This window comes from Phoca vitulina, unplaced genomic scaffold, assembly GCF_004348235.1.
Source record: "Phoca vitulina isolate PV1807 unplaced genomic scaffold, GSC_HSeal_1.0 scaffold82, whole genome shotgun sequence".
NCBI lineage: Eukaryota > Metazoa > Chordata > Mammalia > Carnivora > Phocidae > Phoca > Phoca vitulina.
In genome coordinates, this window is record NW_022589785.1 from 4885709 (window position 1) to 4910379 (window position 24671).

General features: G+C 59.8%; 1 protein-coding gene across 9 annotated transcripts in view; it reads left to right on the plus strand.

The window, feature by feature from the left end:
* OSBP2 (oxysterol binding protein 2) overlaps positions 1 to 24671 on the plus strand; it is a 165066-nt gene that overhangs the window by 121938 nt on the left and 18457 nt on the right. For all 9 annotated transcript variants that reach the window (XM_032395134.1, XM_032395131.1, XM_032395132.1 and 6 more), the window contains one exon: positions 12098 to 12354. In XM_032395134.1, coding sequence (XP_032251025.1) covers positions 12098 to 12354 — 257 coding nt within the window. The remainder of the gene's footprint in view (positions 1 to 12097; positions 12355 to 24671) is intronic.

Here is a 24671-nt window from a genome sequence, read left to right on the forward strand (position 1 = left end):
CTTGCCCGAGTCATATAGGTAGTAACTGATTAAGTTGGGATTCGAAATCAAGCAGTCTGATTCCAGAACCCATTCTTGAGAGCTGTGTAAGCGTTCATGAAGAAAAGAAAGGGAAGGAAGCATTGAAGGTAGAAGGAACGTGTGCCAAAGCACTGAGTGCACAGTGTTATGGAGAGAGCAGCGAGCAGTTAGTGTGGCTTAAGCGCCGGTGAGGTGTGGTTGCCAGAGACGGCCTGCCGGGAGACAAGGCCAGAAGGTAAGATGAGAACATACATGACTAGCATACGTGCCATAAATACGGAATTTCCAAACAAGAAAATGGCAATTTCTCTTTACTCTAAAAGAGAACAGGAACCTCATTTCTTTTTCTGAGATTGCTCTGACATGAGGGTAGTCTCTGGTTTCAATGTTTTGTTCATGGTGAGAGCTTCAGGCCTTTTTATCCTTTCAAAGCTATAGCATTCACTTTTGTCTTCAGAGGATAATGTTCTAGCGCTAAGTGGAAGCCTTCCATTAATAAAGTGTCGATTAGTATCCTGAGGACATTAGTTCCCGTTGGCCAGTTTTCGGTTATCAGGTTTTATAGAAACATACCTCTGTCCCCTGCAAGCGGGTGTATTCTTCAGGGTTACTATTTCCGAGGACAAAGCAATCAGGTTTGTGTTTTTTTCTCACGTTGTGACTGACAGTCAAACGAGGCTACATGGGGGGCTGCAGGAGGGGCCCCGCCTGGAGCCGCATGGCCACCTGTCCTCCAGCCGCGGGGACCATGCGGTACCGGCTGGGCACGGCAGCAAAATGCCCTTGGGGATTTTTGCCAGCCTTCTGCTTGCTGGAGTCTGTAACCAGTCAAGGGGTCCCAGGGAGTATTTTTCCCTGGGAAGATGGGAGATTTGGCTGTCACGGATGTGTTTGTGGGATGAGGGGTCTGCCCCTTGCAGCTCCAGTAGATGGAAGCAAAGCCCGGTTTCTATATCAGCCCGGGGCATCCATCCCTCAGGCCCCATCCCTTGGCCTTGCTGATAGCTGTCCCTAGTTATGGTGTCACCCCTGGATCCCTCTCCAGGGGAAGTTGCCGGAGAGCCCAGATGCAGTCTCACCAGGTCCCCGATGCCCTCAACACACCCTGTGCTGGTCACCAGAGAAAGAGGAGGGGAGATGAGCCATAGACCAAAGGCCAAGACAACCACGGTGCTCTGGCTTTTGTTTTCCATCTGCCTGCCAGGGTCTCACAATTAATTATTTATTGTTATCTGATTTTTCCATCCACATAGATCCTGACACGCCTTCCAGTGCCCTCGAGTCCAAGCTTCTCTGAGTATTCAGTCACTTGCCCCCTTTGGGGAGGGATGGCATTCATCCTATTTTCCAAAGCTTTTTTTTTTTTTAATCGTCACTGATTCCCTTTTTGTAGAGCTTTCTACAGGACTAATGTCCCCCAGGCCCTACTTTGGGGAAGGCCGACCTGCTTTCCTTCCGGGTTCCCCAGGCAGGAAGGACCGCAGTGTCTTGGTGGCCCTCGGTGGCTCCCTGTGCCATGTGACCCGGTCCACGTGCTTCACTCCCCAGGACCGAGGCCTCTGGCCTGCCTCATGCGCTGCACTTTAGGGGTGCTTATACTCAGTGCTCCGGCCTGGCGCCCCTGCCCCCTCCTTGCCCTGCAGTGTCACCCGCCCGCAGTGCATGCATCTGTAAAGCAGCCACCTCCTCCCAGAGGCCCCTGGGGGCCCCAGCCCAGCCTTGAAGTCCCCTCTCCAACACCATCACCCAGGGGCTCCCGAGCCCCTTCTCTGTCAGAGGTGGCAGGCTCCCTGTTCTCTCAGAAGCGCCCAGAGACCTCTCAGCCTCCCTCTCCCCCTTGCCTGAGTGGGGCAGAGCACCGGCAGGGGTCGGGGCCGGGTACCAGAGGACCAGCGCCAGCCCCGTAGGCAGGGCTCACCTCCCTGCCTGCCCCCTCCAGGCCAGGTTGGAGGGTCCCGGCAGGCGTGGGCTTCACTCAGGGCTGGGGGCAGGCAAACTGCTGCCGTCCCTTGTCCCTCAGCCTCCGGGGCTGTGGAGCGGCAGGTGCCACCAGGCTCTCTGTAAAGACCACGCCGCCAATTCCAGCCCCCCTCTTAGGGGCCTTGGGGTCTTGAGCATGATCCTTAACTTTCATGTCACCTTTCCCTCTTTGGGGTGTGAATCTTGCCGCATACCGTGTTGTACGTGGGAATGACACAACATATGGAAGCGCAGAGTAGGCAGCCGCTGAGCAACCGGGCTGTTCATTCTCAGACCCACGAAGTCACTTGATATCCCGTAGACCTGCCTCAGGGCCTGTTTCCCTCTGTTCACAGCAGCCGGCTAATTGGATTCTACGATCAAATTCCGGCAGCTTAACAAAGCTCCCGAAATCTAAATAAAAATCACCAAACCTGCTGTAATTGAATTTTTGAGGCGCTAACTTTGCAGATTGGAAATGGCTGTTTTCTGCCAAGAGTGCAGCGCCCCTGCGGTTCTCACTTGAAACTGATACCCACTATGTCTGTGTCTTCCCAGAGGCCCTGCGGTGGGGTGTCTGCACAGCCAGGCCGCAAAATACTAGGATGCACTCCCTGCGCATAGTCCTTCCAGCTCGGGATGCACTGGAAGCCCTCCTGTGGGGCATCTGGGAGCCCCAGGGAGGTGTGGCCACGGAGGGAGGGAAGGAAGGAGTGCCTGTCCCCATTAACCATGCTGCTGGCCCAGGGGGCACTGCGTCAGGGTTGGTCCTGCTGGTGAGGGAAGTGCCCGTCAGCTGCTACCGGACAGTTGGGTGGCAGGCCGCGGGTGCGGTGGAGCCCGTGCTGCGCTAATGCGGGCCCCCCACCCCACCCCCCGCCGTGGCAGGGGCGGGTCCTTCCCCACTCTCCCTGTGGAAGGCCAGGACAGGGCCTGGGGTGAGCAAGGACACACAGACATTGAGACAACGTGTGTCCTGGGCCTCGGGGCAGTAGCCATCTGCCAGACGGGAGTAGAAGGGGAAAGAAATCCGGGGAATAGAGCCGAAGTGGAAAAGCACTGAGGTCATGAGGTCTCTGCAGGGGGCACAGTGTGAGCTGAAGAGCCAGGAAGGGGAAAGAAGATGCGGCAATGGCAGGTGCCTTGCTGGGCATGGAGTGGGCGTGGGGCGTAGGGTGGGGGAGTTCCTGCTCAGGACCCTGCTGGGGCTCCTGTGCTTGTCCTTCCAGCCCTATAGGCCCGTCCCCTGCCTCTGCAGTCAGGACCCGTCTCAGCACCACCGCCCCCCCCCAACACACACACAACTCATGCAGGCTTGTGCTGGGTACAGGTGCAAAGGGCGGGGTGAGCGCTGGCCTTCCCCTGGCCTTGACCTTGCCTGTCCTGAGGCCTCTCCACAGCCAGAGCTGCTCTCATCTCCAGCACAGTGTGTGAGGGGAGGGGTCCCCTGACCATGTTGTGCCTTGACTCCGAGGAGCTCATGGGCAGATGGGGGCAAAGCCAGGCTTCCCAGAGAAACAAGCAAGAGACAGTACAAAATGGGGTGGCCCCAGGGCCTCTGACTCCTACATCCCCACCATGTCTCCCTGCCCCCTCCAAACAAGTCGGTGCCGCCTTTTGGTTTCTTGGTTCCAAGCTCGTGTTTGCTGCCCCCTGACAGGGCTTCCCCACCCAGAAACCTGATCCATTTTCCTCCACAGATGAAAAAAGAAAAGATCTATTTCTAAATATAGCCTACCTGGCTCCACTGTAGTGTTTCCATGGCAACCCACTCCTTCCCAGGAGTCCCCCGGTAAAAGAGGGTGAAACAGGGTCCCAGCCCCGGTGTGGGTCCCCAGTGGGCTCCTCAGCCTGAGCTGGCCGTGAAAGGCATTGAGGAGTGCCCCAAGTGGGGAGCAAGGGCAGGGGGCAGGGCCAACACGCTGGGACTCCCTGTGGCTCCAGGCCTCTACGATTTGAAGGAAGCTCAAGGCTGGTTCTGTGCGGAAGTGAGCCGTACCGATGAGGATGACCGGGATCCGGTGGGCCGGAGACCAGGAAGTCCTGGCTCTGCGCTGGCTACACACCGGGCACTTAAGTTGTTTTCCAGAGCAGGTGTGGATATGCCCACGCACGTGGCTGAGCGCACTTACCCCAGGCCACGTGGGGTCAAGGCAGGACCGCCTGGCCCAGACCCCAGCTCCTCTCTGAGCAATAGGAAGACCTTTGTGCCAGGCTTTGGCGGGGGGGGGGGGGGGGTAAAACGGGGCTTTTGGGGGGTTTTGTCCCCGGGGGGGGGTCTCCATGTTTAACAGGAGAGCATCCAGGGACCACACCCCCGGGCAGTAAATCAAACATGATGATCCATGGCAGGTGAGAATGTGGCCTAGTGTTGAGCTCAGCCACAGCTCCTTGGTGTGGGAGCCGAATAACGGCCCCCAAAGACGTCCAAGTCCTAATTCCCAGAACCTGTGCATAGGTTACCTTATATGGCAAAGGGACCCTGCAGATGTGATCAAGGATGCTGAGATGGGGAGACTCTCCTGGACTATCCAGGTGGGCCCGAAGTCATCACAAGCGTCCTTCTAGGAGGGAGGCCCGAGGGTCAGAGTTGGGTGTTGGCTTTGAGGATGGGGCCTGGGGCCACAGTCCAAGGAATGTGGGCCACCTCCACACCCCAGAGAAGGCACAAAAACAGACTCTTCCTGGAGCCTCCAGGAGGAACGCAGCCCTGACTTTAGGGCTGATTTCAGGGCCCTGAAACCCCTTGATTTTACAACTTGTGACCTCCACACTGTCAGGTAACAAATGAGTGTTGTTTTAAGCCACCGTTTTTGTTCCCTCGGGCTGCCCTAACAAATCACCACAACCTGATGGCATAGAACCACAGAAGGTTAGCTTCTCACAGTCCTGGAGGCCAGAAATCTGAAATCAAGGTGTTGGCAGGGCCGTGCCCTCTGAGGGCCTGCGGAGAATCTGTTCCAGGCCTTTCTCAGCTTCTGGTGTTGCCGACAATCCTTGGCATTCTTTGGCTTGTGAACACAACTGTCCCTCTAGTCTCTCTCTCTCTCTGTCATCACATATATTTCTGTGTCTTTTCTCCTCTTCTTATAAGGACATCAGTCATATTAAGGAGCCACCTTATTCCAGTATGACTTCATCTTAACCAATTATATCTGTAACAACCCTTCTAAATAAGGTCACATTCTGAAGTTCCAGGAAGGACATGAATGGGGTGGGAGGGGGACTAGCCAAGCCAGTGTGGCAACTAAAGGTTGGAAACCCATACACCCGAGAGCTTGCCATGGATGAAAGGCCGCTGCCAGACTCTGCTGGCTGACCAAGATGGACAGACAAGTTTTGGCTGCTGCCTTATAATATTGGCAACCTGAGTTTTATGGATTTATTCTCTTCTTTGGTTTTTGTTGCCGTTTGTTTGTTTGTGTGTTTAGACAGAGCAGGTGGGGGAGGGGGAAGGGAGGAGAGAGAGGGAGAGAGAATCCTAAGCAGGCTTCACCACGCCCAGCACAGAGTCCGTCGTGGGGCTCGATCTCACGACCCTGAGATCAGGACCTGAGCCGAAATCAAGAGTCGCACGCTCAACTGACTGAGCCACCCAGCGCCCTGGGATATATTCTCTTCTCACAAAAAAAATTCATTCTTGTGTGTAGCTGGTGAAAACTGATGGGTATGTTAGGAATCAGTACGTTTCTAGAAACGGTGGTGTCTGAGAATAGGCTGGCCCATTTGTTTCACGTGGTCCCACTGTCCCAAGAGCTGCCTGCACCTCGTCTCGAGCTCCGAGTGTGCCTCAGAGGCCGGATCGATTTGTTCTTTCGTGTTCCGCAGTCTGGAGCTTGGGAGTGCCCCTGGCTGAGGAATGTCAGGCCGAGTTCCCCCGCAGTTACTGAGAAATCATTTTCATTAGAAGGTGCAGGCCCTCTGGCCCTGCGTTGTCCCTGGGGAAGTTGAAGGGCAGAGTCGGCTTCTCCGTGTCCCAGGCCCAGCGTCCTTGTCTCAGAGGCCGCACTCAGCAGGCTCCTGCCGAGCCGCTTTGCTGGGGAGGTTTGCTCTGCCCTTGGAAGCACGCCACGAGTAGCGGCGCCCAGAGCAAGGCCTGAGGAAGCATGGCCTCGGCAGCCCTACTGGGAGGCACAACAGGACAGCGGCTGGTCCTTTGCAAAGCAGGCATGAGCGATGCCCATGTGGGAGGATCAGGGCCGGGGAGGATGGGGAGGCAGAAGTCCCCTGCTGCCTGCCTCCCGTGGGGGGCCCTCATCTGGCCCCCTCCAGCTCTCCTGTCCTTCCCCCCCCCACATCACGGTCCCTCCAGTTAGCTTCCCCGGGGTCACTGTCCTCTGTGAACCGTGTCCTTGGAGGCCAGCCATGTGGGGATGTGGGCTCCCGCCCTGACTCTGGTGGTCTTAGCCAAGAAGCCCCGTGCCCTGAGCCTCAGCCCTCTTGTGGAGAGGACAGCACAGGGTGGCGGGGTCTGTAGGGCCCCGCAGGGCAGACCTTCGGGCTCTGTCCTCTTCCTGGCAAGCCTGACAGTCTTGGAGGGGGAGGGAGATGATGCAGGTCAGCAGGGAGAGGGCAAGATGAGATGCTCGCATTAGTCCTGCGAGAAAGAGAAGTCACTGTGCAGGGTGAGGGTGGGCGCTCGTCCTCGCCTGGCCTTACCGAGTACCTCCCAGGCCAGCTGCACTGCGATCCCCCTCCGCATGGCCTGCGCTGGGGGATGGGAAATGGCCATGATGACGGGGTGGGGGGGAGGGGGCATGACACCCCAGCTCCGCCACTCAGACACATAGGACCCATCCTGCTCTGAGCCTCAGTTTCCTCACCTGTAAAATGGGAGTGCTAAGGGTGCAAGGTTAGGACGCTGCCCTCTCCTCCAGCTGCTTCATCGCTGGGCAGTGGGAAGCTGCCTCTTCCGGAGCTTGCTTCCTGAGCTGCTGAGACCCAAGTTGGGTGTGAGTACAGTCCGTGCAGCATTTCTAGCCCGGTGCAGAGCCAGCCAGAAGCCAGATGAGTGAAGCAGAGCAGTTGACTGCAGGGAGCTCAGCGGAGGCAGGCAGTGAGGGGCACTGCAGGGCCAGCGTGACAGCCTGTCCTGGAGAGAAGGAGAAAGATGCACCCCGGTGAAGGGACCGAGATTTGGCAGGAAGGAGGGGCAGGAAGATCCTCACCGAGCAAAGGACAGGAGCCGTGTGCACTTTGGGGTGCTTTCAGTGATGCTTTGCTCACACCCGCTGCCCGGTAAAGGCGGTCCCCTGTCCTCTCCTGCCTGCCCCCACCCCGGGCTGTGCCGAGGGAGAAAGTGAGCCCCAGCACTCTGCCCTGCAGACCTGAGAGCCGCCCAGCGCTGTGGGCTCCTGACAGCAGCAGCTGTCGTGGTGTGTGATCAGAGGCCGGCCTCGCACCGCCTGGGGAGGAGGCTCTGATAGCAGGGGCATAAAGCCGCGCCCCCCCACGTCCTCCCCTCCTGGGAAAGGTATCTGGGTCATCTGCCCTGGGTCCCAGGCTCTGACCCCTCAGCAAACGCATCTTAGCCGTTTGGAAAGAGCCTGCCCAAGATCTGGGCCATATCTGACAGAGCGGGGGCGTTATAGCTGCCATTGCTGCCAGGGTCAGCGTCTGACCTTGACCAAGCCCCTCTCCTCCGTCTGGGCCTCAGTTTTCCCGTCTGAAAGCAAAGGCATGGGCCTGGATGCAATGGGCATGACCTAAAGTCACCCGTGCTCTGAACCCTCTTGGGTTCAGCCTGGCCAGTCCACGAGTGGGGTCACCTGACAGTCCAAGAGGCTTCCAGAACGCTCCTGCTACCCTTGTATCAGCTGACCGCAACTGAAGAAAATGGGAGAAGTGAGCAGAGCAGGAGACAGTGAGGACGGGGAGCACCCTCATGGTTAGACACTTGTCCTTTATCTGAGGGCCAACGATGCCTCCCCCAGAGCTCTCCCAGTTGTTCTGAACAGAGACAAAGCAGCAGCTAAGAAGGAGGGGTCCAGAAAAGTAGGACATTGTCTGATGCTCTCCACAGCCGCCCTGGCGGACAGGCAGCGGAGACTAAGGGGACACTAGGGCTCTGAGCACGTCAACAATGCCGCTTTCCTACCCCTCCCCACCCCTCACTCCTGTCTTAACCCCTGGGCCTTATGCAGAGACGCCACCTGCTAGGGGTCCATTGGCTCCTTCCCAGTCTCCCCTGAAACTTGGCTGGGGCCAAGCCCAGGTCTGCACTGGGTCCTGGCTGATGAAACATTGCACCCTCCCAATGCTCAGGTAGACTTCCTTTCTTTAAAGGACCAGCATTTTCTAGGAGGTAATGGAGAGGCATTAAGTTCAGCCAGCCCCTGAAAACCAGGGTATGCTTCTCCCAGTGTTAGATCTTGTTTCCCAGGCCAGATGCTCAGAGATCCCTCAGTGTGGCAGCGGCGGCTGCTGGGGATGATCCCACCTGATGTGGCCCACCTGACACCCAGGTGCTTCCCAGCTCCGTGAGGTGGGTGTTGCTGTTCTTGCTGTACACATGAGGATTCCAAGGCCCAGAGTAGGAAGACAGCCCCACAAAGCAGCAGAGTTCAAGGTGAACTGGGAACTCAGGCATTCAAGCCAGTTCTTTCTGACCACCTTATTTTTATGCCACCCCAGGACACCCTGGCAGCCCCCTCCCCCAAGAGCTGCTCATCGTACTAAGTCGTGGCCTTCACATGGGTTTGGGGGAAGGCAGGGGGCTCCTCTGTGGCCCAGGAGCATGGCTTTGACCTGGCCCTGGATTTCAGTTGCTGCTCTTCTTGTATTAATAGAGTTGCAGAATTTCTATAGGATTTTACGTTTGTGGATAGGTTAGTGTTTGCTGGGTTGTGGAGATGTGGACTGAACAGAGAGGACAGGCGGGGTCATAAAAGCTTGAGAACCCCCAAGGCCATGAGCTTGAGAGCCACAGGCCTGAACAGCTTGATGCATACAAGTGTTTGCCTTCCTTTGAACCAAATTCCCCACCAGTGGAGTTCCCCCGTCAAAGGACGAAGCGGGCCATGGAAGCTGAAAGAGCCATTTCTGTGGCTCTTGAGGGGTAGCTGCTGGTTTATCCTTCAGAAAGCTGAAGCTAATTCGATGCCATTCATTCTTTTTTCTAGTTGGAGTAGTATCACAGCAAGTAGTTTTATTTACGTCTCTGATAATGAGTTTCATCTCTCTTTCTAATGTGAGTCTGCTCCTTGCAAGGACCCCTGACCCCAAACTGAGATCTGGAGACTCAGGATGGTCGGAGTTCATCATGGCAGAGGCAGAGTCCCCTTCATGGTTCAGCTCGGCTTCCGCCCAGGCCTGAGTGGGGGGTTCACAGCGCTGCGCTCACTATGAGTCTGAACAGCCCATGACACTGTGGGGAAGTGAGCAGCTAGGCCACATGTCAGGCCACATGGCAGCTAGGCCCCATCCTCGAGGACTGGCCAGGGACGGGGACTGCCTGGGAGCGTGGCTGTCACTAGACGGTCATGGCCTTGGAGCTGGGTGGGTGCTGCCATCAGCACTTTTGGGCTAGGTTCAGAGGTCCTGTTCTCTCCAGCCCCTGGCCTCCCCCCAGCTACTCTGGCCTCTCTGTCCCTTCAGTCTGCTCATCCTGCCACTTGCCACCAGTCTCATCTTTCCCATGGATTTCTGCTCAGGTGCCCACACTCTCCTTCTTGCCAAGGGATAAAGGCCCAGGCTTCTCAGCTGAGCCGGAGGCCCTTTCCCACCCCCCTCTCCAAGTAGCTCCTCCCTCCTACTGATCATGCCCTTCTCCAGACGCTGCCCTCCCGTGTGTGACCCACCACCTCTGTGCATGCCACTCAGAACCCCTGGACAGGCCTCCTGATCATTCATTCCTTCACTCACCCACTCCCTCCCTCTCTCTTGCCCCACCCCTGCACCTGCCCTCTTTCCCTCCCTCCCTCCCTCATTCTCCCGATCTCACTGTACCCTCTAGGAGAGACTCTCCCTGCCCATCCCCATAGAACACACTGTGCTGGTCAGTAACTGCTGACCCAAGAATCTTCCCATCCCTCCCCCACCAACACAGCCCATGATTTGGGAGCAGAACAAGTACATTCTCATGTCTCTGGCCGCCGGACCTGAACTTGGACCCTAAGAGCTGCTTATTAACAAGTTAACTAGAAATGTGTTTACCCACCTCTGGCCACCACACAGGCAGATGCTCAGTTAGGCCAGCTGTGTTTCTTGCTTAGAGCACGGTGTGTGTGTGGGGGGAGGGTCCCACTCAGGCTGACCCGCAGCCAGCGTGTCCCCACACGGCCCTCCCGGTGTACAGCAGCCCCTGTTCTGACTGCTCGGTGGCTGACCGTTCTGGGGGTTACATGTGTTGAACTCAGAGAGGTGACAGGAGATTACATCGTAACTGAGAGCCCAGGCTCTGATGCTCAACAGACCCGGATTCGGATCCGGCTCTGACCCCGTAACCACAGCGCCCGTCTGAGAACGTACATTTCCTCACTTCTCGCGGTCTGCGGACCACGGTGAGGCTGGTGCAGCACGTGCGGTCCCCGGGCACCGGGCCGTTTCCGAGCCGTCGCCGGGCTGGCTGTGGTGGGAAGAGGGAGAGCCCCTGCCCCGAGCCCGGATGCTGGCCCACGGCCCCAGTGGGGGCTGCACCCCCAGCCTCCAGCCCACCCAGGCCCCACGCCGCTGGCGGTCCTGGCGCCGCCACCAGCTGAGGACACGCTCAGAGTGGCCACTCAGCCATGGCCACCCCCACGCACCCTGTCTGCCGTGGTAAGAAATCTGTTCCCTCACAGCATGTGCCTCTTTAAAAAATCTTGTATCTTGGGTTACAGATTTCCTTCACAAAAAAAAAAAAAAAAGAAGAAGAAGAAGAAAAAGAAGAAAAAAGTTTTGTAAACTGATGATTTCTGAAACAAGACCTCTCAGAAACCCCTGGCGCTTACAGGCTCGGGCACGCGTGCTGGTGGCAGGTCTTTACGGTCGCGAGCCCGGTGCTTTAGCAGCAGCAGAGCCCGGGCCGGCTGCCCACCTACCCCACCCGCGGTGGTCCCCCCCCTCCGAGGTCCCCACTACCCTGCGACCCTCTCAACACAGGCAGGGCTGGCAGAGGGCTGGGCTCCAAGGCACCCCGGACTCCCAGGAAGGGCCACCCCAAGGGCGCCCGGGCGACTGTGTGAGAGGTGAGCGGGATGGGCCAGGAGGAGACAGGGCGCCCGCCTGGCCCGCTCACAGAGGCCCCAGCGGCCGGCCTGGCGTGAAGAGGGCAGCTGCGGAGGCAGACAGACTAGCCGGGTGGCCTGGGGCGTGACCTCAGCTGCCCGTCTGTCCCTGGGGCATGGTATCGTCCCTACCCTGACGAGGCCATGGAGATGCCACAGCCCGTGTCTGGACAAATGAGAGCAGCCTTGCTCGTGCCGGGGAGGTGGGTGGGGACCTGCAGGAGGATGGCCAGGGGCGGGGAGGATGACTTTGGCCTGGGGGTCTTCAGGCAGGCTTTGAAGATCAGGGGCATCGGGCTGGGGCTGGGTAGGGGTGAGGCCTCTGAGGAGGTGGGGGAGGTAGGAGGAGGTTCCAGGCAGTGAGGACACCGTGGGAAAGGCCCCAGGCCTGAGCACTCAGGTGTTGCAGGGAACAGGGGCAGTTCGGCATGGCCGGGTGTGGTCGTAGAGCAGAGGGCAGAGTGAGGCCGGCAGGAAAGTCCGGGTCGGCTTAGGCTGGGCCCATGATGCGCGGAAAGGAGCCGGCCTTCATCCGGGGTCTCTGGTCTGCGACAGGAGCTGCTCCTCGTGGCAGTCTCCAGCTCTCCACCCAGCTCGGTCCACCCTGGCCTGCGTGGCGCAGCTTAGGGGGCTGGTGCCCCGCACGCAGGCGGGTGCCCGCAGGGCTGCCCCCTCCAAAGTGCGGGCCAGGCGTGGTCTGTCAAGCTGGTCCCCCCCTTCCATCCCTCCCACTGACTCACGAGGGCCCGTGCCCACCCTGGAGGGCTGACCGGGAGCAGGAGCTGGCACCATGTAGGGCCCTCTGTTTTGAGATGCTCTACCTGCTCCTTCCTCCTGGGCCCAGGCCACGTGGGCTTCTTGGCGCTCTGTTGGTCAGTTAATAACCGTGGCCACTCTTTTGCCTTCTGCAGATGACTCTGGGGACGACGACGACGAGACTGCCTCTCCAGCTGACAAGAGCGAGCTACACTGCACCATCAAGAGCCTCTCCTTGAAGCTGGACGATCTCAGCACGTGCAATGATCTCATCGCGAAGCACGGCGCTGCGCTGCAGCGCTCCCTGAGCGAGCTGGACGGCCTCAAAATCCCCCATGAGAGCAGCGAGAAGCTGAAGGTCGTCAATGAGCGGGCCACCCTCTTTCGCATCACCTCAAATGCTATGATCAATGTGAGTGCCCTCCCACTTGGCACAGGGCTCCCCGTCACGGCACCACGGTCCCCGAGCAGGTGGCGGCCCCGGTGCTTGACAAACCAGGGCTCCATTTCTTGGTGGCTTCAGGTCATTTCCCAAAGCCTCCTGCCCTCTTTGCAGTTGTCTGGTGGGAACCGGAGTGGGGCGCGCAATCCTGATGGAGGCTGGCAGCTGGCTCGGGCCCAGCCGAGGAGGGCCAGGCCCCCAAGCTGAGCACGTGGCTCTGCCCACACAGTAGGGACAAGGCTGCCACGCTGGTGCACAGCAGCCGCTCCTGCTCTTTCCCCCCAGAATGCCGCCCAGAAGTAGCAGGCTCAGGGCCCGGCAAGCACAGCGGCAGGTATGCAGCTGGAAGCCTGGCTTTGTGGGTTCCCCTAGCCAGAAGAGCTTGCAGATGAGCCTGCCACGGGTCATGCCGACCTGACAGTAGCCAGATGAGTAGCCACAGTCCGTAAACTGAAAGGCACAGCCTTGGGGGTCGCCACATTCCACAGAGTTCTGGAAGCCACATTGCTGTGACTGGGAGCTGGGAGGGCCTCTCCATGGTGGCAGAGAATATAATGCTCACCTGTGCTTCTGGGCCCTTCTTCCTCAGTCCCCCGCCTCCCCAGATGTGTATGCTCTTCTTGGCCTCCACCCTGCAGACACAGGTCTGACTCCTGCAGCCTCCTGCCACGGACAGCCCCAGGAGGGGCACACCGGGAGCAAGGAGACCAGAGAGGGGAGGTGTGGGGAAATGGAGGCCACCTCAGAGGAGGCGGCCCACGTCCAGAGAAACAGGCAGGCCATCAGGCTGGTCAGAGACAATGGGTAGTACTGGTGCCCAGCCTCCAAATCAAGGGGATCCAACGAGAGCAGGGCCAGGAGTCGGGACTAGGCTGTAGGCCGAGAACAGGGTGGGAAGGTGCAGGCTGGAGCCCACGGCGGGCCAAGACCCCTGGGTGAAACTGTGGCCACCAGAGACTTGCCCCAAGCCTGATTCACTGGGACTGTGGGCAGTCCCTGTGGGGAGAGTAGACCACCCGCACACCCCCACCGCCCCACACACACCCCCACCCCGCCACTGGACCGCCCCTGCAGGAGGAAGCCTGAGGAATCCATACCCTGGGACCTGTGGCTGAGGAGGTGCACCCTCTTCCCAGGCTGCTGGGACGCACCATCCGCAGGTGCTCGGCTCCCTGCGCTCAGCCAGCGCAGACCTTTGTCCACGGCCCTCGGGTGCATCTGGGGGTGCATCTGGGGCGTGCCCGCTGAGCGGCTGCCCTGCGAGTTGGTCCCGTCCTTGGTTTGTACTCGCGTCGTCCCGTGTTCCCCCGCTCGCTCGGGCCAGCCGGCCTCCTTACAGCCCCCAGATTTTCGGGGTCTGGGTCACTGCCCTCCTTCTGGTGACAGGCCCAGATAGGAAGCGCTTGATGACAGAATGGCGCACTTGTGTTTCTCCACCCGGCCTGGAAGCCATCACCTGCCCGCGGCTTCCCTGCTTCCCTGGCACTGCCCCTCCCCACCCCCCGCCGACACCGAAGCTGCTTTGTCTTAAGTAAGCAGTTTCGGCTTTTCCCAGATAATGAGCTTCTCAGCTGGTGTTTTTAGCAGAAATCTTTTATCGGGCATCAGAGGCTCCTCTGTGTTAGGAAGCCATAAAAACCGTGTACCATCTAAGTGCATAATGAATTGTTTGATGGGAAGCAAGCCCCTGGGGTGGGTTACAAAAGCCTGTGTGCGGTTCCAGCACCCGGAAAGTCGACCCAAGTGCCGGGGAGCTGCACCCTGGGCTGGGCTCCGCCACCCTGCTGGCCTGAACCTGATGAGAGGGCCCCTGCCACCTACCTCCACTGGGTGGGGGGGCGGGGCGCACCCACAAGTGAGGGGCTGGCCCCGGCAGGCTGTGCTCAGAGCCCGGACTGGGGCGGAGGCCTCGCGTTTATCCTGGGGACCCTTCCTGATGCCGCTCCTCGCCTGGCAGGAACCGAGTCAGTTCTGGATGGTAGTTCATGTACGCGGTTGTCACACACCAAATGTCTCAACTCCCACTGTGTGCAGAAGCCCCCCGGACAAAGCATCCCCACCCCTGGCCAGGCCTTGGCCTCCACCCCTGTTACAAGGAAGGGGTTGGACCAGGGATCTGTAACTAAGGAAGCCATGCATATTCACACCCAAGACCACTCACCCCTTGCTACAACCTCATTAATACCATTAGGTATTGTTAGTGCAAAGTGGAAACAGGCTCAGAGAAGTCACCTGAGCTGCCCAGGGTCACTCAGCTGGTAGATATCTGAGCCAAGATGCAAGGCCAGGTCTGTGTGGCTCAGTGGGGGAGTGCTGGCCCCTACACTCTCAGACGCGGTGAGGATGAGACCCCCAAGGGGGGCAAAGACCCCCTCCCCTCTGCAGTCAGCACACGGACTGGGTGGCCTTGTATCCACCAGGGCAAAGCCCCCAGTGTCAGGAACCTGAGTCCCTGGTATGTCTCTTACCTTTAGGCTGCAGCCACACCAGGGCCCTTCCTGGGAAACTGGGGGCTCAGGATGGGTGGAAGCCACCCCCGCTGTCCCCAGAAGGCACAAACCATGATCCCCCAGGTCACTCCAGTTCTTGCTGTGAGAGGAGGAACCTATTTCTTCCCACTGCTGAGATCCCTTTGCAACTCCACCCGCCCCCCACCCCTGGCCTTAATGATACACACCCTCTCTAGGGAAGCTTCCAGCATCCCCCATGCCCGAGTTTGGGGAATCTATTCCCACTCCCACTTTAGGGCAGGCCCCCCCCTCCTGTGAATTGTGAATGGCTGTGGTTTTCCACCTCGTGGGCTCTGATTGAGCCTGAGTCATATAAGTGGAGCAGAAAATGAGGGATGGCTGGCCAAAGCCTACAGGGAAATGCATCCTTTAGAGGGCCCTGGGCAAGCAGCACCCTTCCCACACAGAGAGGGATCAGCTGCGTCGCCTTCACTTTTACCCAAGATGGCCAAAAATCTGGGGCTGTTCATCCTTCAGGAGAAAAGTCAGAGGGACAATCGAATCTCCTTCAAATTTGGGAAAGGGTATTTTGGGGACCTTCACAAGCCTGTGGATCCCTAGCTCCCAGCAGGACAGGGAGGGGGCTCTCTGGACAATTCCTAAGACCCCAGGAACCATGGTTAGTGATGCAGCCCATTCCTGTGCCACTGCCCCCAGGAGGCCGATGCGGTGAAACTCACCTCGAGTCGAGCACGGCCCCTTCCCTTCTGTAAGTGTTGGAGGGAACAGGATGCTCAGAGGAAGTGTCTGGATCAGGAATGCTGAACAGTGCCACAGTGTTCCACCTCTTTGTGTCTTTGCCTGTGCTGTACCTTCTAGAACTTTCTCCACCCTTTAGATACCTGGTGGATCCCTTTTCATCCTCTAGAACCCCACATGGATGTCACCCAGGGCCAGGAGGTTGTCCAAGCTCCTTGTCAGAAGCCGTTCCTTCTGGCTAGAACCCTCTGGAACCCACAGGCACTGCTGGGCCTCGCTGAGCCCACTGTGCACTTTCCCCTGTTACTTTGTCATCTGCCCCCCAGGCTTTGTGCCCCCAAAGTGAGACTCGGATTTTAACTCACCTGTGTCCCCAATAGTAGTAGCCCAGTGGGAGTGCCTAATATGTGATGTTGGAACCAAAACGGGTGTCATGTCTCAGAAAAGAAAATTCTAAGTTGCCCACGACTCATGTTTGCCTGCTGTTACCATTTACAAAGCCATTCTTGTTCCATTTCCTCACTTGAACAAGGTCAGTGAGAAAGTGGGTCCAGCACGCAGCCCTCGGCCAGAGCCACTTGTCACTGCCCCACACCACTCGTCACTCTGTCTTGCAGAGAAATGACCCAGCCTGGCCACGGAGAAATAGGAAGCGTGATTTATGAAATTAAGTCATAATTGGGTTTTTCGCAGGAGGGCTGTACTGAGCCCCGGCCTCCTGCCCTCCGCTTGTGGTTGTGGTTGATGAAGCCGTGTCCACGTGGCTCCTGCAGTTAGGAAAGTCCTGCCAGTTGGGAATTGAGCCCAGACCTGAGCGACTTCTCACTGGGAAGGGCTTGTGCCAGGCAGGGACTCGGCTCTGCTCCTGGAGCTCACGATCCAGAGGACCTGCCTAGTGACGCTCTGTCACACGTGGGGGCAGCAGGGACAGCAACTCACAGGCCCACTTTTGCAGGCCAGGTATGTAGAGGGCCTGGGGAGGGACTGGGGAGGTTCCCAGTCGGCCGGGAGCGGGGCTCAAGCCCAGATGACCACAGCCCACCAAGAGAGTGACCCTTGGGGGGGCTAGCTGGACACCCTGGGAGCCAGGGCAGGGCCTGCAGAGGGCAGAGGTAGTGGCCATGGAGTGGAGCCTATACCGGTGGGGAGAGTCACTCGCAGGCAGGGAGAGAAGGTGTGAACAGTGACATCTGTCCACGGGGCCTCGGCATCTGAGGGGCTTTTCTGCTGCAGCATCTTGCCCATCCCCCCGCTGGCCTGGGCAGCCTGCAAGGCAGCCCTGAAGCTTCCATGTGCAGCCCAGTGCCCAGCATCAGGGGCCTCGGCCAACAAGTGAGAGCGAGCAGGTGGGGGAAACACAGGGCCGGGGTGGCATCACGAGCGGCAGAGCTCCCCGGCGGCGGATTTCGCGAGTCTGATCAAAGACTGCATTGTGGTCCCCTGCGTCGATTCCTGTTTGGGTAACTGAACTAGCCCACCGCTGAGGAGGGACCTCACAGCCCGGTGAAACAACTTTGGTTCGTAGACAGAGCCTGGAACCTCAGCGTGGCCGGCGGCCGGCGTCCTTCCTGGGACCCAGGACATGCCTGGTGTGCGGTCGCGTTGGGCTGGTCCCCGTGGTGTAAGGTGGAGCGTGATTGAATTAATACGTAGTCCCAGCTCAGGCTTTGGGTATTCGTTTCCATAAAGGAAAAGAATAAATTCCAGTTTCGTTCTCTTTTCCTGTACGTTTATCTTTGGGGTAAAGCAGAGTGCCCTGGTGTGAAGGACAGACCTCAGGGAAGGCAGTGGGATAAAACAGCAGTCCGCCCAGCTTCTCCCCGATACCTCACAAGGGCCACCTGAGGTTGGCGTCGTCGTGCCTTCCTTGTCATCAGCATCGTTTGTATCAGTCAGGTGCCACCCTGAGGCCCAGAGCAGTCATTTTGCCTGGGCGGGGGGGCAGGCTGGCTGTTAGATGAGCACTTGGGGTCACAGCCACCGGGCCCTGGGCCTCCCGCATTGCTGGCTGGGGGGGTCTGTGCAGAAGGGCTGAGGGGCATCACCCGTCATCAGGTCCAGCACACCTGCGCTTTCCTGGGTGACCCGGGCTTCCCACGGGTTGCCCGTGAACCCTGTGTTCCGGCCTCACGGCCCCTGCCCCCGGCAGAAGAAACCCTCAGTATCGCCGCGGACATTCTGGGGGCGAGCCTACCCCGCAGGGCTGGCGTCATGTCCCTCCAGCGCCGAGCCCCTCAGCGGGCTGGCAGCCTCTGGCTTGCTCCCCACCAGCCGCTCCTCCAGGCCCCCGCAGCGGTGGGGGGACTGCCCCCAAACAAGGTAGGTTGCTCCTGACACAGCCCCCGCCCTTGAGCTGTGAGAGGCTCCTCAGAGTTGGTGACTCGTGTTGGGGCCCAGGACTCAGCCCCTCCAGCCACAGGGCCGCCCCAGGGCCCTTAGGCGCCGTGAGCTCAGGCCAGCCTGGCTTACGCGCACTGAGCGCTTTGCAGCAGGGTGGTGGGGGAGGCCCTCCGTGATCCCTCCCTGGTCTAGCCCCGGGCACACGGCGAACAAAGCCCAACCTCTGGAACCTGGGTCCCCTCGGGGAAATGTAACCACACAGATGATGAGGCATGCTCGCGGCCAAAAGACCTTCAGAGGGAACAGAGCAGGCTCGTGGGGTGGGGCGGGAGGCCCCGGGGACACACGGGCTGGAGGGGAGGGGGGGACCTGGAGGGAGGTGGGGCGAAGAGCCAGCCCTAGGTTCTCAGGCAGGCCTGGAGCAGCGGGAGGCCGGGGTGAGCGGTGGCAGGCATGGAGGGGAGGCCTGGGGGGCCAGAGCGCTCACAGGACACTTTGGGTGCTTACACTCACGGAGAACACCGTGCTTTCCACTCTGGATGAGGCTCCTGCAGCCAAGGACAGAGGTCCGACCCACGTTTTAGCAAGAGCCCCCCCCCTGCTTGGAGCGCGGACTACAGATGAGGCACTGGGGCCTGCGGGCAGGCACTGGGAGCCCCTTGTCGCCTATGGAGGGCTGGTGGCTTGGACTGCGGGAAGGGGCTGGCACGGCTAGCCCGGCTGCTCGGTGTGTTGAGAACAGGGCCCGCAGAGTGGCTGTGCAGGGAGAGATCTGGGCTATCAGGGGGACTGCAAGGCGCGGGCATGAGCTACTAGTGGAATGGGGGGCCCTTGCTGTCTGATCCCCACCTCAGCCCTCACAGTGCTGGACAGGGGCCCAGCGGTCAGTCCCACAGATTCGGGTAGGATGCGGGAGGGCCTTTCCCAGAAACGGGTTTTGTGCAGCCAGTGAGTGAGCAGAGCTGGGCAGTGGGTGAGCCCCACCGGAAATGAAGACGGTCAAGGTGCCCAGCGGGGGCAGGAAGTGGCACCGGCCGACAGGGGGCGGATGCCCGCCAGGCCTACTTCCAAGGGCCTGATGGGACAGACAGCGCACTCTGGGGCTCTCAGTTTACCCAGGAAGGTAGCAGCTTGCGGGAGACACCTTTTGGGGCCTGCGGGAGAGCTGTTTGGGCAGGATGGGGGTGCGGATTCTGACGGCAGGGACGCTGTGGGGAGAGGCACCAGCAGAGCCAGTCTGGCCGGGGGTTGGCTCCGGATCCGCCTGAAGGGAGCTGGAAGAGAAAAGTGCAGGCCGGCGTGGACAGGGTGGGGGCAAGTAGGGCCAGCTGGGAGATGTGTGCGGATATCGACGAAGCGCTAGGCCAAGGCCTCAGGTTTGGGGCATCATAGAAATAAAGCCCCAGACTGGAGCTGTTTACTGCTGGAAATACTCTGAGGCTTCTCTCGGCCCCATTTGGAGATCACGAAGGGGTTCTTGTGCCCACCCAAGCAGAGCAGGGGTGAGGGGCCCTGGAGCCGCCCTCCCTGGTCCTTCTGGGGCCCGTGGGCAGGTTCCCGGCCAGCTGACCACTGTTCTGCTCTTGACAGTTTGCTCATTTGGGGCCTGGGGAGATGAATAAAAATAGATTCCATAACTGTTTAAAATCAGTTGGCAAACTGGCGGCCAGATGGTGCTGGTTCCTGTGCGCAAGGGGTAAACTATTTTGAACATGGAAAGGGCTATTTTAAAGTTTGAAGTGAAGTGAAAAGCTGCCTCTCCAGCGCCACCAGTGAGTCACATCAGGGAGAAGCCATGACCGTCCCCTCCGTGTTTGGGAAGGGCCGGCCCCCGTGGGCGCCGGGTCTGTTCTGGGTGCCGTGTGAGGAGGGGTGGCTGGCCCGGCCTGGCCTGGGAGCTGCTCGGCCTCTAGGGGCCAGGACGGTGCTGAAGACGCAGCATGGCAGTTTGGCTGGGCCTGACCCAGAGGAACTCTCCCCCCCCCCCAACCCCCAGGTTAGCCCAGCGCTGCTGTCGTGGCTCCGGGGGTCCCCACTCTTGGTCTCGGAGGCCTGAGATGGCTGTGCATCTCCTGCTGTGGCGGCCTCTGAGCCTTGCAGGCCGGGCCTGAATCTCAGCACTGCCCCTTCCTGCCTCTGGGAGGCGCGAACTGAGGGCGGCCTGCTGCTCCTCGGTGAGGGGGAGAAGGAAGGACCCTGTTGACCCCAGTGTGTCCCCGGGTGTGAGCTTCCGGCCAGGCACAGCGGCTCAGGGAAACCAGGACTCTGCACGACTTTGTCCTATTTGCTCCTTTTATGATAAAAGGCCAGTGAGAGGCAGGTCCACAGTCCTGCTGGCCACGTGAAGACCGGTGCAGGGGAAGTCGATGGTGCATGGGCAGCCCCCGCGACATTGAGAGCCGAAGGGTCCAGCTACCCATCCACCTGGGAGCCCTAAAGCCTGAGGGTCCCTGCAGTCCAGACACATGGCAGTCAGACATCTAGCGAGTTCGTCTGGCTGCAGGTGGAAACACAGCCCTTTCTCCCACCCTCCCTGCATCCATGGTTACCAGAACTTGCGGTGTGCTGGTGGCGAGAGACAGAGCCAGTCGCCCAGCTGGCCCTGTCAGCCCAAGGCACTCGCCCAGCCTGGAACCTCTGAGCATTTGGCCCATCTCCCTGCCTCCTCCATGAGTCCAAGGACCACCCACCCCAACGTCCCACAGTCCTCTGGCACTTTCCTCACGCCCCCGGCTTGGAGGGCAGTGACAACACAGGAGATGATGCTTCCCAGTAGTCCCTGAAGGCCAGGCCTCAGCAGGGTCGGCTCTGCAGACCCTCCCGAGAGCTTGAGAGGCTTCCTGGGTCACACACAGGACGGGCATAGGATCCAGGCTGGCTGACCCCACGCCCTACTCACCCGCCCATATTTGGGGAACGGCAAGGTTGTCCGGATTAGGATTAGGAACAACAAAAGCGATTAGAGTTTGTCCTCCTTCCTCCTGGGCACAAGCGGGCAAAGGTTTCCAGTTTGGAGACATTCTGTCCGTCCCACGGGGCCTCTGTCAGGATGACCAGCAGCGTCTCCCTTTGGAGCTCACACGGCTTGCGTGAGCAGGCCTCACAGCCCCCTTCACCAGGTGGGGCTTCTGAGAAGGGAGAGCCCCTGGGGGGCAGCCAGGGCCTACCAGCCCCCCAGCCTGTTGCTGAGCAGAGCCAGCCCCAGTACAGGGGGAGGGGGGAGGCTGTCTTTTCTGTACTGGGCTTTTGGGTTCTCACTCTGCTTTGCGGCAGCTTGGCGGGCTCCCCACCCCCCACACTGCCCACAGGACCCCACACCTCTTCATCTCAGGGATCCTCTCAACAGCCGTGGGAGTGGGAGGAAGGGACAGGGCTGGGAAACTGGAAACTTGTTCCCACCCAGAGGGCGATCACTCAATGGGTCACAGAATCAGGGGCTCTGCAGGAGTCCCGGGGTTCGGCTCTCTGTTCTTCCCATGAGGACACCAAGGCCCAGGAGGCTCTAGGCCTGGCCCAGGGTAGGCAGCAGGCAGTGCCCATGAGGGGCCCAGAGGCTGGGCTCCTTGTTCTGCCCATTCCTGGTCCCTTGCATCGTTTAGGAGCTAGTGTGGGTAGGGGACTTCGGGGTGGCTTAGGAAACTGCTCTTGCTCAGGGCTGGGCACGAGCTCTCTGAGAATTGTGGCAGAGCCTCAGGGGAAATGTGACCATGTTCAGGGTGTGGGTCAGCCAGGCCCCTCCCTGGGCCCCTGGAAGCTGCCCCCAGCCGGCCCCCCGGCGGGCCCCCGGCCTAATCCAGCTTAGTGAACACACATTGCACAGCCTAGCTCAGCGTTCCGGGGCAGCGGGGCCGGACCAGCGCCTGCCTCTCTCTGTGGCGTGGCTGGGATGGGGCCTAGAGAAGGCCAGCCGCGGCGGAGGAGACCCTGAGAGTTGAGGATGGACACCAGGTAGGCGCAGCGGGGTGGGAGGGGTGGATGAGCTCTCCGCAGCCCATACGGTGACCGGGCTGCTTCCTCTGCTGCAGATGACCCCTCGTCTAGGAGCAGTGGCAAAGCCCTTGGTCCAGCCACAGGAGCCCCTCTCTATCGGCGTGTGGCACCCTCTGCCCTGCCCTTGTCTTTAGGGGACTGTGACACTCTATGACCTTCATGTACCCAGCCCGGCTACGTGAGGCCCCAGCTGTCCTGGGGATTTGGCTTCCTGTCCCCTGCTGCTCCACACCCTTGGGCCTGCGGTGGCAGCAAGGTGGAGGTCACAGCCAGCCAGGCCGTCAGCCAGCAGGCCTGGCCGCCGGGGCAGTGGGCAGTGTCCTCAGCCGCAAGGATGGGTGCTGGGAGCAGGTGCCGCGGGGGCATGGCTGAGTCCTGGTGCTTGAACAGGGTTATTCCCTGACATCCTTACTAGCGAGCATCTCCTGGAGCCCAGCTCCCCCTCCAGGAAGGCCACAGAATCCCTCAAGGGGCCCCCAGGCCGTGAAACCCAGCTGTGCAGAGTGGTGGCAGGGCTGGTTCCGGGCCCTGGGAGACTGCAGGTGGGGTCCACGGGGACTTTGACTCCGGCCCTACACACACTGCCTTGTGGCCTTGGGCAAGTGCCTCGGCCTCCCTGAGCCTCCATTAAAACAGCGACCTCCATGCTTGCAAGAATGCCCCGGACGGCTCTGGCCACGGAGGTGTGTGGCGTGCGGGAGGTGGGGCTGGCGTCAGAATAAGCAGGTGTGTTTGGGACAGAGGCGAGGGTGACACGTGCCTGGCGGCCACACGCGACTGACATGGGGATGATGGGGCCCCAGGAGATGAGGCTGGAGAGGATTTGAGGCCAGGTCTATGAGAGGCTGTCAGCTATTCCTCGAAATACGACGAACATTCCATTTTCCCTTGGAAGAGAAAATGGTCGTTTCTAAGGCAGCTAAGAGCTCGAGCACCTCAGAACCTCAAGACTGGGAGAGAGGGAGCCTGATTCATCTTTTCCCCTTTGCTCTTGTGGTGCAGCCTCTCTTGTCTCCAGAGCCTGGTAAACGCATAAGGAGATTTCTCTACTCCCACCCCAACCTGGGCCGGGTCACCTGCCAGTATAAATCCCTGCCCCTCCTGGAGAAGCTGGTTACAGTGGCTTAGGTGTGGCCAGGCAGGGACCTTTCGGGGAGAGTGGGGAAGCTCCTGAATCTGAGGTGGAGTGAATACACCTCCTCCCCAGAGCCTTGCAGGGGAGCTGCTGGAGACTGAGCCTCAGTTTCCTCATATGTCAATTGGGGATGATCCCACTCCTCCTACCTTGAGGATTTTGCCGGGCCGGGGTGGACAGGGAACTTGGGAGCGCAGGCTCGGTCAGATAGGACCGTTCTGTCTCACAGGACATGGGCTCAGAGGGGCAGAGTGGCTTGTGCAGGAACCCAGGCCTTCCCACTCCTGATAACAAGCCTTTTTTACTCTACTTTGCTGGTTTCCTTGGGTCCCCATCACATCTTTGGGATGGTATGTGTGAGTGAGGGGGTGTCGGGGAGGAAGCCTTGCCCCGCCCGCTCCGCACGGGGGGCTGGGAGGTGAGACAAGAGGAGGGAAGGCACGAGGGGGGAAGGCTTGAGCAGAGAGATGCCTGCCGGGGCCTGCGAGGCCCCGACAGCCACCCCTCAGCAGGGTGCTCCCTCATCCAGCGAATGCTCGGAGCAGCTGTTGTGTTTGGGGGTTCCGTGGGACGAAGAGAAACAGGCACAGTGAGCAGAGAAGCTGATCTGTAGACACGAGACTGTGGGGTGGGGTGGGTGGGTGCCTCAGGGGACCTGGCTGAGACGCTCGGGAGCCTTCCCTGGGGGGAGACATGGGAGAAGTCTGAGCAGCGGGGTTAGCGGGGCGGGGGGGCTGCCCATGCCCCTGGTGCCCCCGACGGAGTGTCTGTGGAAGACTGCTTGGCCCAGCACTCCACATCACCTCCCTGGTTCCTCCTGACAGCCCTCAGGATAGTGCTGCATTGTCCCTGTGTCACAGATGAGGGGCTGTGTGCCTGTCTCCCTCCAGCAAAGCTCGACTCTGTCGGGGTCAGACAGTGTGATGTGTGTGGGAAGGGAGTGCGGGGGAGGGGCGGCCGGAGACCACCGCTGAGGAAATGTGTCGCTTCCTACTGTGTTAAAGGAGTCCAGAAGGGGCAAACCCCGAGGTCCCCGGCTTGGCCCTCCCTGCCCTCCAGGGACAGCTGAGCCCGGGCCCTCCTGCCCAAGAGGATGACAGGGGCAGAACGACCAGCCCCTGCTTCATTAGAGTGTGGTGGAACCACCTACAGCCCGGGGAAGCTGGCAAGAATCTGGATGTCAGAGTAGGCCCCAAGTTTGAAGGGGGAACCTTACTTTAAAAGCAGAGTTATGTGATACAGACTTTGAGGTAATCTTGTGGGAAGGCCCAGTCTCAGTTCCTGTGCCAGACAAGACCCTTTACGTCTCTAAGCCAGGAAGTATAGCAGAATGTGGCCTTCCTTCCTTCCCTGCCAAGGGCAGGGACTGGCCTGAGCCCCGCGTATGCCTCGGGTTCTCGTGGGGACAGAGGTCATGACAAACCCCGGGTCCGGCGCACAGTGGGGAGGCGGCAGCTGAACTCGGGCCCCAGCCGTCTGAAAACCCAGCATCCGCCGGCCACAGGCCGGGTTTGGTGCTCTCGGATGGCATCCTGACTGGGGGATGCCGGCCAGGGCACACACCCGTCCCGGGGCTGGCTCGGAGAAAGCAAGGGTCCCCGTGTCCCCACAGA